Source organism: Pseudopodoces humilis, chromosome 7 (assembly GCF_049639895.1).
Source record: "Pseudopodoces humilis isolate 2021_Gansu_Grassland_sample_001 chromosome 7, ASM4963989v1, whole genome shotgun sequence".
NCBI lineage: Eukaryota > Metazoa > Chordata > Aves > Passeriformes > Paridae > Pseudopodoces > Pseudopodoces humilis.
Window position 1 is genome coordinate 59,215,976 of NC_142206.1, and position 12,447 is coordinate 59,228,422.

Sequence of the window (12,447 nt, forward strand, 5' to 3'; positions counted from 1 at the left end):
CCGCTCTGTGCTGGGGGGGATTCTTCCCTTGGCTCCCGCGGATTTCCTCTCCCCCATCTCCCGCTGCTCAGCCCAGGGCTCCTGGCAGGCTCCATGTCCCTCCTTCACAAATATTTATTCTATACATTAATATCTTTTGTTGTTGTTATTATTACAGCCACCCCCCAGCCTTTTGCTGACCCCCCTTCCTCTCCTTCCCCGGGCAATTCGCTAATTCCACCTCTGCTGTCCATCACATTAATTTCTACAATGACTTCATCCGCTCCACTCCATAATGTATATTTTTAAACCGAGCAGGTTCTTTTAATGTATATTCTGGTGTCATTTCGGTGGCTGTTATTTCTCTCTGGATTGTCCCCCCGGTACAGCAGCGGCCTGTTTTTTCCTCCCCCTGTGTGTGTTTTTATTATTTTCCCCCTGGCTTAGATGTGTCAATCACTCTCTCCCTGCCATTGGTTGGAGAGTTTGCGTCAAAAAGTTGCCAGAGAGGCGCTTTCTCAGCAAAGCTCCCCGAGAGAGGTAGAGACCTTCAGCTCCAACGCACCCTGCCACTATTATTAAAAATAAAATCACTTTGACCAGCTCCAGCACCGGCCAGCTCTGTATGTACCGAGCCCAGACCCCGAGCATCCCCGCATCTCTCTCCTGCACCGTCCCCTCCCCTTTTTCCCCATTTATTCTCCTTTTTCAAACATTTTTTCTCCACCCCCCCTCCGCCCCCCCCTTTCCCCCGATGTCGTGGGCATGTGCATGCGGCGAGCTCTCTAACCTCCCGCTTTGTGCTTTCTCTCCCAGCTCAGCCCGAGCTCTGAATTTGGCGAGGATCCGGGAGCAGGTTTCCCCCTTCGCCCCCCAGCCCTGCCCGCGGCTCCGGCGAGGCTCGCAGGTAAGTCCGACCCGCCGGCTCCATCCTTCCTCGGGGGCATCGCTGGGCGGCCAGGAGTGCAGGGAGAGAGGGGAATTAAAATTATAATATATATTTTTTAAAATTATTATTATTTTTACCCAGCCTGCGTGCGGAGGGGGTGCGGGGAGCAGGAGCTGCCCGGGAGAGGCCGGGCCGGGCCGGGCTGTGGCGGCCCCGGCTCGGGGACAGCCGGCGGCCCCGGCTCGCTCCTCGCCAGGGACCGGGAGCTGCAGGATGAGAAGGCGAAGGGGCCAAACCGGGAATCCGTGGGGAGTTTCCCCATCGCCGCCCGAGCCTCGTTCCCCGCGCTCGGGCGCGGAGCCGCTCGCTCTCCGCGGGCAGGAGCGGGGCTTCACCGCGATTTCCTTGGGATCGTGATTTTTTCCCGGCCTATTCCTTTGGCCTGTAGTTATTTCCTGACTTCAGGCTGGACTTTAAAAATTAGGGAAAACAAAAGAAAAAAAAAAAAAAACGGGGAGGAATTTCTCCCCTCTTTCTACTCCTACCTGAGAACACTTTCATCCTCCTCCTCTTCCTCGCCATGCGGAGACTCAGCAAAGTAATTTTGCGAAGGTGTTTCTGAGCACTCACGGCCCGGGAGAATCGGGCTGGAAAGCGCAGGGAGAGAAATCTTCAAGGCGTTTAGGGCCGGAGCTTCAAGATTTTTGGTGTGGGCGAAACGGATGGCAGGAATGGCATCCAGGTCGGAGAGGGGCTGGAGCTGGTTTTTAACCTCCCTTATCTTATTTTATTTTAATTTTTTTATGCTTTGGGAAAGCGCTTCCTAAAGACACCGAGCGCGAGTAACGCGCCCCGGCCTCTCTCCTCTGAATTCACACCGCGCTGACAAAGAGAAAGTCGGGAAAAGTCCTTGTGCACGGGCACAAGTTTCTTTAGAACTAAAAGACCTCCTTGGCTGCTGAGGTTTATTTCGATTTCGGCCGCTTAGAGAAGTTGAGGCTTATTATTTATTTATTTTGAAAAGGTACAACTCTAGTTTAAAAAAAAAAAAAATAAATTAAAAAGAGAGGGGTTAATAAACACTTAAAAAATGCTGCCGGGTGCTGCTGGGAGGCAGGGACGGGTCAGGCGGAGGTGGCTGCCCGCCGAGCCGGGTCCCGGAGAGGGGCCGCGGAGCAGCGCGGAGGTTCGGAGGGAGAAGCGCTGGGGAGCGCTCGGCAGAGCCGGTGACGGGTCCATCCCCGCCGCCTTTGCACCGGGGGAGAATTCGCGTGTTGGGAAATATCACTCCAAACCGTCCCTCCAGAGAGGGGAAAAAAAAAAAAATAAAGGTTTGAATTTAAAAAGAAGAACAGAAAAAAAAAAATTAAATAAATTAGAATTTTTTAAAATATCAAAAATTCGTTGGACCGCGCGGCGAGGGCAGGGAACGCGGCTCTCTCGTTTAGCAAAACAAAAGGAAACAAATTCCCTTTTCTACCTTGGCACCTTTCCCCTTGCCCTCCGCGGGAGCCGCTCGGCGGCCCGGCCGAGCCCCCCCGGCCCCCGCGTCCCCCCGGTGGCAGGAGCGCAGGCTGCGCGCCCGGGCGCGGATCGCTGCCCCGCATTAATCACCGGGGCGAGCAGCGGAGCCGAGGCCGGTGGCTCGTAATTAGGGAGCGTGTGCCGCCCGGATTATCTCGTTAGTTTATCAAGAAAACATTTATTATAATTAATTCTCGGACGGGGTAATTATTATTGAGCGAGGGCAGAGCAACTGGTAGCCGGGATCTATGCGGAGCAGGGGGGGAGCAGGAGGAGGGGGAAAGGTGACAGATTGCCGAGTGGAGCCGTTGCTCCGCGGGCTGCGGGGCGGCCCCGGGATGCGCGGCCGCGGCCGAGGGGCTCCGCGGGCGGCCGCGCCGGGCTGGCGCCTCGGCGGGATGCCGCCGACTTTAACCGAACGGGGTTGCTTTTTTTTTTTTTTAGGGGGAGGAGGTGTTTGCGCTTTTTTTGTTGTTATTTTTTTTTTAATTTTTTTATCCTTTTTTTTTTTTTTTTTTTTAATTTCTGCTCTCTCGTTTTGAAGCGGGCAGCAGCAACCCCCGCTTCGCTCTCCCGCGCGTCTTGCGCGGCGAGCAGCGCAGAGCGGAGCGGCCGCGGAGCGGGGCTCCCCCATCGGTAGAACCATTCCTGTTCGGCCTCCCCCGGGGGGTGATGCCAAAAGCGGGGCCCGGCCCCTCGCACCCCGCGCTGGATGCGCGCTCCCTGCGCCGCTCAGCGCGCAAATCCCCGAGGGGAGAAGCGGAAACTCCGCGCTGCGGAGAGTCCCCACCGACGGCTGCCTGCACCGGGCCAGGAGCATCCCGGCAGCGCTCGGCCCTCCCGGGGAGGCGGCTGGGCTGAAACACGGAGTTTTGGGATGTTTCGGGAAGAAAGTTGTGCTGGAGTTCGTTTTCGCGACGGCCGCTAGGAATGGAGGGAAGGGCGAGCTTTTGCATAAAAAGAAATTCTTAAAACAATATTTTCCATGGGAAAAACAGCCTAAACCTTTTTAGGAGCCTCGGTTTGACCCCCCCCCTTGCAGTACCTTTTTATTTTTTAATTTTTTTTTTTTCCTGGAGGACTCCGTGTTCGGGTCCCCCCTCGTTCCCCGGTGCAGAGAGCGGTGACCGGGGGAGCCGCTCACCACCGAGGTGTTTGTTTAGCTTCAGCTCCGTCATCAAGAGTTTCTTGAAAGCCTAATAAATCTGTTACTTGCCTCCAAATCTAATTACCCGGAGTACTAATTAGGTGCAAATGGCCGGTGGAAATTACTGCAGACGTGGACTGATGGCGGGAGAGCAGAAAAGTTTGGCTCTTCCCAAGCGGGCATTTGAGCTCTGAAATGCAGCAACGTCGGGGGGAAGGGGAAAAAGGGGGAGAGGGGGGAAGGTTTGAATGTTGCCCAAACCTGGGATAATTAAAGTCCTTGCAAGAGACTAGTGGAGAGATAGGTTTCTTGAATTGTTTCTTTGTTTCTCACCCTTGGGCTTTGTTATCTGCATTATTTATTTAGCCGAGGGGTTCTTTGTGTCTGCCAATGGCCCCAATCAAGTTTTGCTTGAGACAATTAGCCGGTGCCCGGCCGGGAATCCTATGCAAATGCCCCCGGCCGCCGTACAATGCGGGCAGTTGGAGGCATGGGGGGGTTTTGTTCGGGCAGTAATTACTGGCTGGGATGTGCCCCCTCTTCCCTCCCCTCCTCGCACTTTTTGGGGAGAGATGCGTTTATCTAGTCAGTCTCTCCCAGCTCCTAAATCCTGTTGGGGTCCGAGCGGGAGGATTGACGGGGGAGGGGGGGGGGAAGGCAGAGGGGATAAAAGCGAGGGGGGTGGGGGGGGGCACCGATCTGGTCTGACTCCCCCTTCATCCCTGCATTGCCCCCTCCTCTCCCTCCTGCGCAGGCACCTGGCGGCCCCCCCACGCCCGACGGCTCCCCCAGGCACCGCCCGGGGCAGGCAGGGCGCTCGGCCGGCTCCCCCTCGCCCGGATTTCGGCCAACTCTCCTCCCCGCCACAACTTTAGCATGATGTCTTATCTTAAGCAACCACCTTATGCAGTCAATGGCCTGAGTCTCACAACCTCGGGCATGGATTTGTTGCATCCGTCCGTCGGTTATCCCGGTAAGCCACGTTTTTCTTCCCTCTTCCCTCCCCCTTTTTGCTCCTCGGAGGAGAAGCCGCTGGGATTTTGGAGGCGCAACATGCCCGGGGATCACGCTGGCTTGGGTGGGTGAGGGCGTGGGGTCCCTCTGTCTCCCATTTTCCTCACCCCCAACTTTTTCTCGGTGAAAGGGGCTGCAAACAGGGGAGACCCCCCTGCAGGGGATGGGGGCCAAGTCGCTCCAAACGCGCTCGGGAGAGACGCGCGGTTGGGATTGCCGCGCTGTGGCGGCTGATCCCGGGGCTGCGGATCCCCCGAGAGAGGGGAGGAAATGTGGGTGCCCCCCTGGGGAGGTGGCTGGAGGGGACACCGGGGTCTGAGGGGCCGCTGACTGACAGCCAGGGCCTCTGGCTCCGTTCGCAGCCACCCCGCGGAAGCAGCGGCGGGAGCGCACGACCTTCACCAGGGCACAGCTGGATGTGCTGGAGGCTCTTTTCGCCAAGACACGCTACCCCGACATCTTCATGCGGGAGGAGGTGGCCCTGAAAATCAACCTGCCCGAGTCCAGAGTGCAGGTAGGATGCGGAGTGGCTCCGGAGACCCCTGCCCGCCCTCCCTCCCCCTCCGAACCGCCGAGAAGGGCTTGGACCGGCCTGTGCCTGACAGGGAGACACGAGGGGACTGGTTTAGGGGATGGGTTCAGTCCTGAAGCCAAATCAAGCCCTTGTGGGGTGAAGGAGGCTCAGAGATGGGTGGAGGTGCAGTGAGGGGATGTGGTGGCATTTTGCATCCCCAGGGCTTGAGTGTGCCTCCCCTTCCTCCCTCTGCACTGAGAGGGATCCCAGCTCTTGAACCTTCCATACCCATCCCCAGCACTCCCAAATCCCAGCCTGTCCATCTGGGGGCCCTGCAGAAGCCACAGAGGATCTCCCCATCCCCAGAGATAACCACATCCCCTGAGCTGGGCCAGACTGGGATCCCGGCTCCCACCAGTACAGACTGGGAGCTTCCTCCCCCTCTGAAGTGACTCTGATGAGAGAGGAGCTGCTTTGGTGGAGGGAACCCCTCTCCTGGGGCTGGGCTGTGTCTCCTCTGCAGGAGCCTGCAGGGACCCCCTCCAGGCAGCATTTTGGAGGTGCTGCTGGCAGGACAGGAGGCTCCTGCCCCCCTGCCCCGGGACCTAGAACTCCCCAGCAGCAGGGACAGGGTATCTCCAAAGCCATCCCTCCCACCTGTCTCCTGACAGGTTTCCCAGGGCTGTGTGGTGCCGTGTTCCCGTGGTGGCTGGGATTGGGATACCCCCATGCCAAACCCCATCCTCCTCCCCACAAAACCTCCCCAGAGCCAGCCCCCTTGGGCTCTGCTGAGGGGCCAACTCTGGCCGAGGGGGTGAAGGCAGGGAGCCTGTTCAGAGGGTAAATGAGACATCTTTACACCCCTGCCCATCCCAAAACTCTGCTTCCCTAATTCTTCCCTCCTTTTCTGATGTCCTATTGCTTCTAATTAAGGGCTCGACTTCAATAGGCCTAGAACGGTGATTCTTGGGGGTCCCCAGCTGGCAAACAGCAAAGAGGGAATGCTTTCCCTTCTCCCCAAAAATGACCTTATTAAGGAGTTTGATTTGTGATTTCCACTTCTTACTACTGCTAATGATCTCAGGGAGGGGGAGCCCCGGAGCTTTTCTTTGCAGCAGCCTGCAACCCTCTGCTCTTGGGGGACAGTTTTAGGCCTCCCTCCCCGGCGAGGTCTCCCTGCCACCATCTCTTTCCTGCCTTGGGTTTGCCCGTGTATCCCTAACCCCAGGTTTTTTCTCTCTCCCTCCCTTGTGTCTCTGTCTCAAGGTGTGGTTTAAAAACCGCCGGGCCAAGTGCCGGCAGCAGCAGCAGCAGCAGCAGAACGGGGGCCAGAACAAGGTACGGCCAGCTAAAAAGAAGAATTCGCCAGCCCGGGAAGTGAGCTCGGAGAGTGGGACCAGCGGGCAGTTCACTCCCCCCTCCAGCACCTCAGTCCCCACCATTTCCAGCAGCAGTGCCCCCGTGTCCATCTGGAGCCCAGCGTCCATCTCCCCGCTCTCAGACCCCCTGTCCACCTCTTCCTCCTGCATGCAGAGATCCTATCCCATGACCTACACCCAGGCATCAGGCTACAGCCAAGGATACGCTGGATCGACCTCCTATTTCGGAGGGATGGACTGTGGATCTTACTTGACCCCTATGCATCACCAGCTCCCCGGGCCAGGGGCCACCCTGAGTCCCATGGGTGCCAACGCGGTCACCAGCCACCTCAACCAGTCTCCAGCCTCCCTCTCCACCCAGGGCTACGGAGCCTCCAGTTTGGGCTTTAACTCCACCACCGATTGCTTGGATTATAAAGACCAAACCGCCTCCTGGAAGTTAAACTTCAATGCTGACTGCTTGGATTATAAGGACCAGACATCGTCATGGAAGTTCCAGGTTTTGTGAAGAACCTTTGTGATACCGAGAGAAATCGCGACGAGAACGAACAGGCTGGGCTGAGCGCTCCAGTTTTAGTCAGGTCTTGGTTAAATTAAAGAGAAAAAAATAACTCCACGGACAAACAAACGAACAAAAAAACTGACAGCAACAAGAGGGGGACAGTGTTGGTGTGATCCCGTTCAGACTCATCTCCTGCTCAGACGCTCTGGAAAAGGAATAATAAAGAGGAAAGACGGAGGAGGAAGGCCTTAAACGGACAGATCATCTAGTGAGCAGAAACCAGACAGACCCATCTGTGTTCTTTCTAGTTTTAGCCAATTGTTGGGTTTCTTTGTTTGGAAGAGGTGGGAGATCTTCCCACCTGCGGGCCAGTTTTAAAAAAAAAAAAAAAAAAAAAAAAAAGGAGTCTAGGTTTTTATTTCTTTTTTTGTGTGTGCGTGGAAAGATGATCCTTCACCCAGAGGTTCCCAATGTGTTAGCCAACCCTCGGTTAAAATATTCAGAATGGACAACATCTCTCTTTTTCTCCCTCTTTTTGTCCCTCCCTCTTTCTTTCTCGAGCTCACCCAACTGTTTCATGCCCAACTTGCTGAAGTTGGCACCCGGAGAACTTGGTTCAGGGCTGTGTGGGTTGTGTGACTGATTGTCCTAGCTGCACTACTTTATTTAAAGATTAAGAAAAAAAAAAAAAGATAATGTTCATAAGGAGTCAATATGTAGTTTTTAAGAGACAATCAGTGTGTGTCTTATATAAATGGTACATCTGTGGTTTTTAATCTGTGCTAGACTTCAAAACTGTGATCTCCTGTATTGTATGCAACTATGAACTCTGCACCAGCGGGAGTTCTGCTGTGATTTAAATAGGTTATAATTATAAGTGAAATTCAGAGCAACTGAGTTACCTATTATCATCTTTTAAAAAAAAAATAATAATAATTAAAAATATATATTTAAAAAAATAATAAAAAAGAAAAAAAAAGAAAAAACGCAAAAAACACGATCGCCTTTCACCCGAGGTGAACTGCACTGAAACTTTTTACAACAAACTGTCTCTGAATGAAAGAGGAAAGACCGAAAATACCCCACCCGAGGACATTTAACTCCTCTGGAGCTCACTTACTGCTGGCCACGCCGGCAGTAACCGTCAAATCCAACAGGACTTTGGGCAGTTGCTCTGACCTGGATGAATTTAAACCGAGAAATTCATTGTCGTTTATGCTTGCAGATGTTAACTGAAAAAAAAAAAGGAAAAAAAAAAAAAAGATATATATGCATAAACCTTTTTTTTCCTGGATTTGGCAGATATGTATAATTATATTAAAATGGTTCTAGCACACTTGATGGTTGTCTTCCATTTTAATCGCAGCCGGCGAGTGACGGAGAAGGGGCGAGGCCGGGCATGGGAGACCAGGAGGGTTCGGCTGCTTCTGCAGGGCCGAGACAAAAGGGGTTCTGCTGGCAGCTCCCCGAGGTGAAGGAAGCAAAATCAAAGAGGGGCGTTATTTTATTTTTGAATTTTTTAATCAAAAAACTTTCATTACAAGCAGACCTTGGCTAACGTGACCTTTCCCGCCCCAGCTTCGCCAAATCTCTTCGCGGGGAGGGAGGGAGGGAGGGAGGGATGCGTTTGCTCTATGGCTCCCCAGGGGATGGAGTTCCCAATTGCGTATTTGGGAAGAGCCATCAACTTTCCAGGCAGGAGAAGGGGGAACCTGGATCAGGCTGGATGCTCTGAGCAGAGGTGCTGGGGAAGGAGAGGGACAAGTGTTTGAGCTGCGTTCTCACAAGCTGAAGCCCCGGTGCCCCAGGATCCCACACTTCCCTGTTCTTGGTGGCTCTTTCTCTGTCCTTCTCCCTGTTTCTCCCTCTCTCCTTCCCGTGTGCAGCGTTGGGGCTGCTGGAGCCCTGAACTCGGGTTGGTTTTAGCCCAGCAAAATAATGGATCTCTGGAAAGGGAGATACCTGGAGAAAAGCCCCCGAGCACCATCCCATGCCCTGTCACCGTCTGTCCCCCAGGGTTTGTCACCAGCACCCTGTGAGCCACCCAGGGCCACCAGCACCACGCCTTGGTCCCCAGGACTGCAGAGCACGAGGACGCAGCCACGGTGCCTCTCCAGCCATCCCTGGGCTCTGCATCCCAGCATCCCAAACCTCCCCTTCCACAGGCTCCAGCAAAATGCTCCTTCCCGCAGTGCCATTTGTGTCCCCACGGGCAGGGAGAGGCCTCTAAAACAAACCTCTCGGGGGGAAGGAGCTTTTGTGCCGCCTCACGTTTGCGTGTGTGGGTCGGTGATTTTCTCATTTATTTTTTTTGTGACGGGAGGATCCGTGCAGGGGAGGTTTGGGAAGCGCCAGCCGTGTCCCTGCCGCCGGCATCTCCCAAGCAGCAGCGCGGAAAGTTTCATTTCTCCGCTGATTTGCTTCAAATCAACAAAGTTTACTTCTTCCCCCCCCAAAAAAATCTATTTGAGCAAAATATGCTCAAGAAAACCAAGTCCTTACTGAACTGGGGCACAGCGTCCCACCTGCCTGGAAAAGCTCTTTGTTTCCTGAGCTTTTGATTATTAATTTTTTTTTTTAAAGCCTCTTTAAAACCTCTTTTTGCATTTAGCTTTCCCCATCTTATCTTTTACTTTTCTTTCCTGAGTATTTCCCTGTCTGTCAGGGATGAGCTCCTCCAGCTAGTGCTCATTTTTATCAGAAAAAGCTAATTCATGGCAGGAGTTCCTCTGATTTTTCCCTGGCTTTTTGTACTTTCCACGTTTTCTCTCCCTGTTCATTTCTGAGTTTAATTTAAATGGGCACATGCGTGGGCAAAGGGCAAAATCCCAAGGTGAGCTGGCAAACACAAAATATTCTGTAAAGAGTGTTTTAACTCCTTTTTAATTTTTAATGTTTTACATCTCCTGGTAGAATTCATTTCCTCTGAACTCAGGCTGCGGTAGGCGATCCTGGATCCAATAAAATCTGGGGAAAAGCTGGGGAGACCACATGGGTTTAGTGCTGGAAAACCGGATTTAGGGGCAAAGAGCTCATTAGGAGGGTGTTTGATTTGAGGTGTCCTGCCCCCCAAAATTTACATACAAGCAAATCTTCTATCTGCAATGTGACATTTCCCAACAGAGGGGGGGAAAAAAAAAATCCCTAAAACTGGAAAAGCAGAAAAACAGGAGGGAAATGTTGAGCGCAACCATAACGGGACCGCCTGGAATGTCAGCTCCAGCACCCCTCCCTGCTCCCTCCTCGTCCTTGTCCCCTCCTGCTCTGTTTCTTTCCTTGATTCCCTCTCCATTTGCCTGCACACCCTGCCCAATATTCCTTTTCCACTCCCCACCAGTACCAACCCACACTTCCCAGTGCTCCCAGGAACCGGAGCATCCCTGCTCCCACCCCAGCCCGAGCCAGCCCAGGGAGCCCCAAAGCAGGGACAAGTTTTGGGGAGCTGCATTTCCAGGAGGACCCCGGGGCTGGGGAGCACTGCCAGTTTCCAAGGAGACGGGGGAGATTTAATGAAAAAAAAGCCGGATTTAGGGAGAGACAGTGGAGCTTCAGCCCCTGGTGCTGGGTGGAGTGGCACAGGAACACCCCAAACTCCCACTCACACCCCAGGCACCATTTTACCTGGGATTTGGGGTGTGGTGGGGGTAGGGCTGGTGGGTTGGGATTGGGTTTGGGAAGGTTGGAAAGAGAATATTGGGAAAGAAGGGCTGTGCTGGGGTGAAGGGATGGGATTCCCAAGGGTCAGGGAATGTGTGAGGGCTGGGCTGGGCGGGCACTGGGCTGGGTGTGGGGAGGTGTCAGGGAGGGGAAGGAAGGACATGGCAGGAAAGGAAGGGAAGGGAAGCAAGGAAGTAGGGAGGGAGAGAAGGAAGGGAGGGAAAGGGGGAAAGGGGGAAAAGAGGGAAAAGAGGGAAGGGAAGGGAAGGGAAGGGAAGGGAAGGGAAGGGAAGGGAAGGGAAGGGAAGGGAAGGGAAGGGTAGGGAAGGGAAGGGAAGGGAGGGAAGGGAAGGGAAGGGAAGGGAAGGGAAGGGAAGGGAAGGGAAGGGAAGGGAAGGGAAGGGAAGGGAAGGGAAGGGAAGGGAAGGGAAGGGAAGGGAAGGGAAGGGAAGGGAGGGAAGGGAAGGGAAGGGAAGGGAAGGGAAGGGAAGGGAAGGGAAGGGAAGGGAAGGGAAGGGAAGGGAAGGGAAGGGAAAAGGAAAGGAAAAGAAAAGGAAAAGGAAAGGAAAAGGAAAGGAAAAGGAAAGGAAAAGGAAAGGAAAGGAAAAAGAGAGAAGACAGAGAAAGACAGAAGTGAAGGAGAAATGCCATTTCCAGCAGCTGGGGCTGCCTGGTGTCTCCCTGCTGCTGTTACTGCTGCTGCACCTCAGTGCTGGGGCGGAGCAGAGGGAGGTGATGGTGGGAGGGGGGGGAGAGAAGAGGTGGTGAAGAGATAGATAAATATATAAATCCCACACAAACTGTTAAAATCTGCTCTGAGAGTCAATTTTGACTTTTAGGCTCATGAACCATTAATAAAAATCTCCTTATACTCAGATGGCTCTCAAATGCTGTGATAGCGGATTACAAACTCCTAATGGAGATACTGTATGATCAAATATTCTCTAAGCACCGAGGTCTAACGTCCTGGGGGTGGCCAGGCCACCTGATTATCAGCTTATTGGCAAATACCTCTTAGTGAGGGATGTGTCGAAAAGGAAGTGTCTTCCTCAATGTGTTCCCTTCCCCATTCTTCCTTCAGACAGGTTTGGGAACGGCATCCCGTGGTCTGGGACCATGGCATGCCCTGTGGCAATGATGTCCCCAGTCTGTCATGGGCCTTGTCCCTGGTTTCTGGGCGCTCCTGTGAGTGATGCAGAGCTGGAGGTCCCAGAGGGGTTTCAGGTTCTCAGGTTGCACAAAGCAAACACCTTTCTTGGTCTCAACTCTGGTGACACTCAGTCCTTGCCAGGACCAAACCACTGAATGTGATGTGTAATTACCTGGTAATTAAATTTGGAGGGCTGAGGTAGCATCATTACAGAGAGAGAGAGAGAGGGAGAGAGAGAGAGAGAGAGAGAGAGAGAGAGGAGAGGAGGTTCCTTCATGAGACCAGAAACCAGAGCTTCCTGCAGAGCCAGTTTTGGGGAAAACTGGACTGTACATCTGCTGTTTTCTGTTTCAAGGAGGGGTTGGTTCTCTCTCTGCTTCTCCTCACATGCTCACAGGAAGGGATCCTGCTATTTATTCCTATGTAATGAGACCTGCTGCTGCTTAGAAAATGCATCTTCTAACCCAGCCTGGGAGCCCTGTGCACTGGGAGGGTCTGGGATCAGGCTGGACAGGGAGGAGAGGACATGAGCGACCAAGCAGGGCAGCTTTAAAAATAGATTTAAAAAGTCCTCTCTGGACTGTAACCTCCCCAACAGGGACCATGTTTTGTGTGTGACACCAGTTCACAGCCTGCTGGGGCATGAATGAACTTCTACTTGGCTGAAGTCTTCAAGACTTGGAGCATTTGTG

The 12,447-nt window shown here is 53.5% G+C and overlaps 1 protein-coding gene across 3 annotated transcripts; it reads left to right on the plus strand.

Annotated features, from left to right (window-relative positions):
• The first annotated feature begins 512 nt into the window (after nucleotides 1-512).
• Nucleotides 513-8,284, plus strand: OTX2 (orthodenticle homeobox 2). Of its 3 annotated transcripts, XM_005528552.2 has the most exons (5): nucleotides 513-602; nucleotides 796-886; nucleotides 4,294-4,512; nucleotides 4,916-5,067; nucleotides 6,334-8,284. In XM_005528552.2, exons 3-5 carry the CDS (start codon nucleotides 4,416-4,418, stop codon nucleotides 6,952-6,954), a joined length of 870 nt encoding a protein of 289 aa, XP_005528609.1. In that variant the 5' UTR covers nucleotides 513-602; nucleotides 796-886; nucleotides 4,294-4,415; the 3' UTR covers nucleotides 6,955-8,284. The 3 variants fall into 3 exon arrangements, with proteins under 3 accessions (XP_005528609.1, XP_087913838.1, XP_087913837.1); XM_088057712.1 differs by lacking the exons at nucleotides 513-602; nucleotides 796-886 and adding an exon at nucleotides 3,688-3,698; XM_088057711.1 differs by lacking the exons at nucleotides 513-602; nucleotides 796-886 and adding an exon at nucleotides 3,802-3,843.
• The last annotated feature ends 4,163 nt before the right edge of the window (nucleotides 8,285-12,447 follow it).

What these genes read in the sequence shown, in the direction of transcription:
- OTX2 (XM_005528552.2), top strand. Translation starts at nt 4,416, where the DNA reads ATGATGTCTTATCTTAAGCAACCACCTTATGCAGTCAATGGCCTGAGT. An exon ending in TCCGTCCGTCGGTTATCCCG is followed by an intron (nt 4,513 to 4,915) that starts GTAAGCCACGTT and finishes CTCCGTTCGCAG; the next exon opens with CCACCCCGCGGAAGCAGCGG. An exon ending in TGCCCGAGTCCAGAGTGCAG is followed by an intron (nt 5,068 to 6,333) that starts GTAGGATGCGGA and finishes CTCTGTCTCAAG; the next exon opens with GTGTGGTTTAAAAACCGCCG.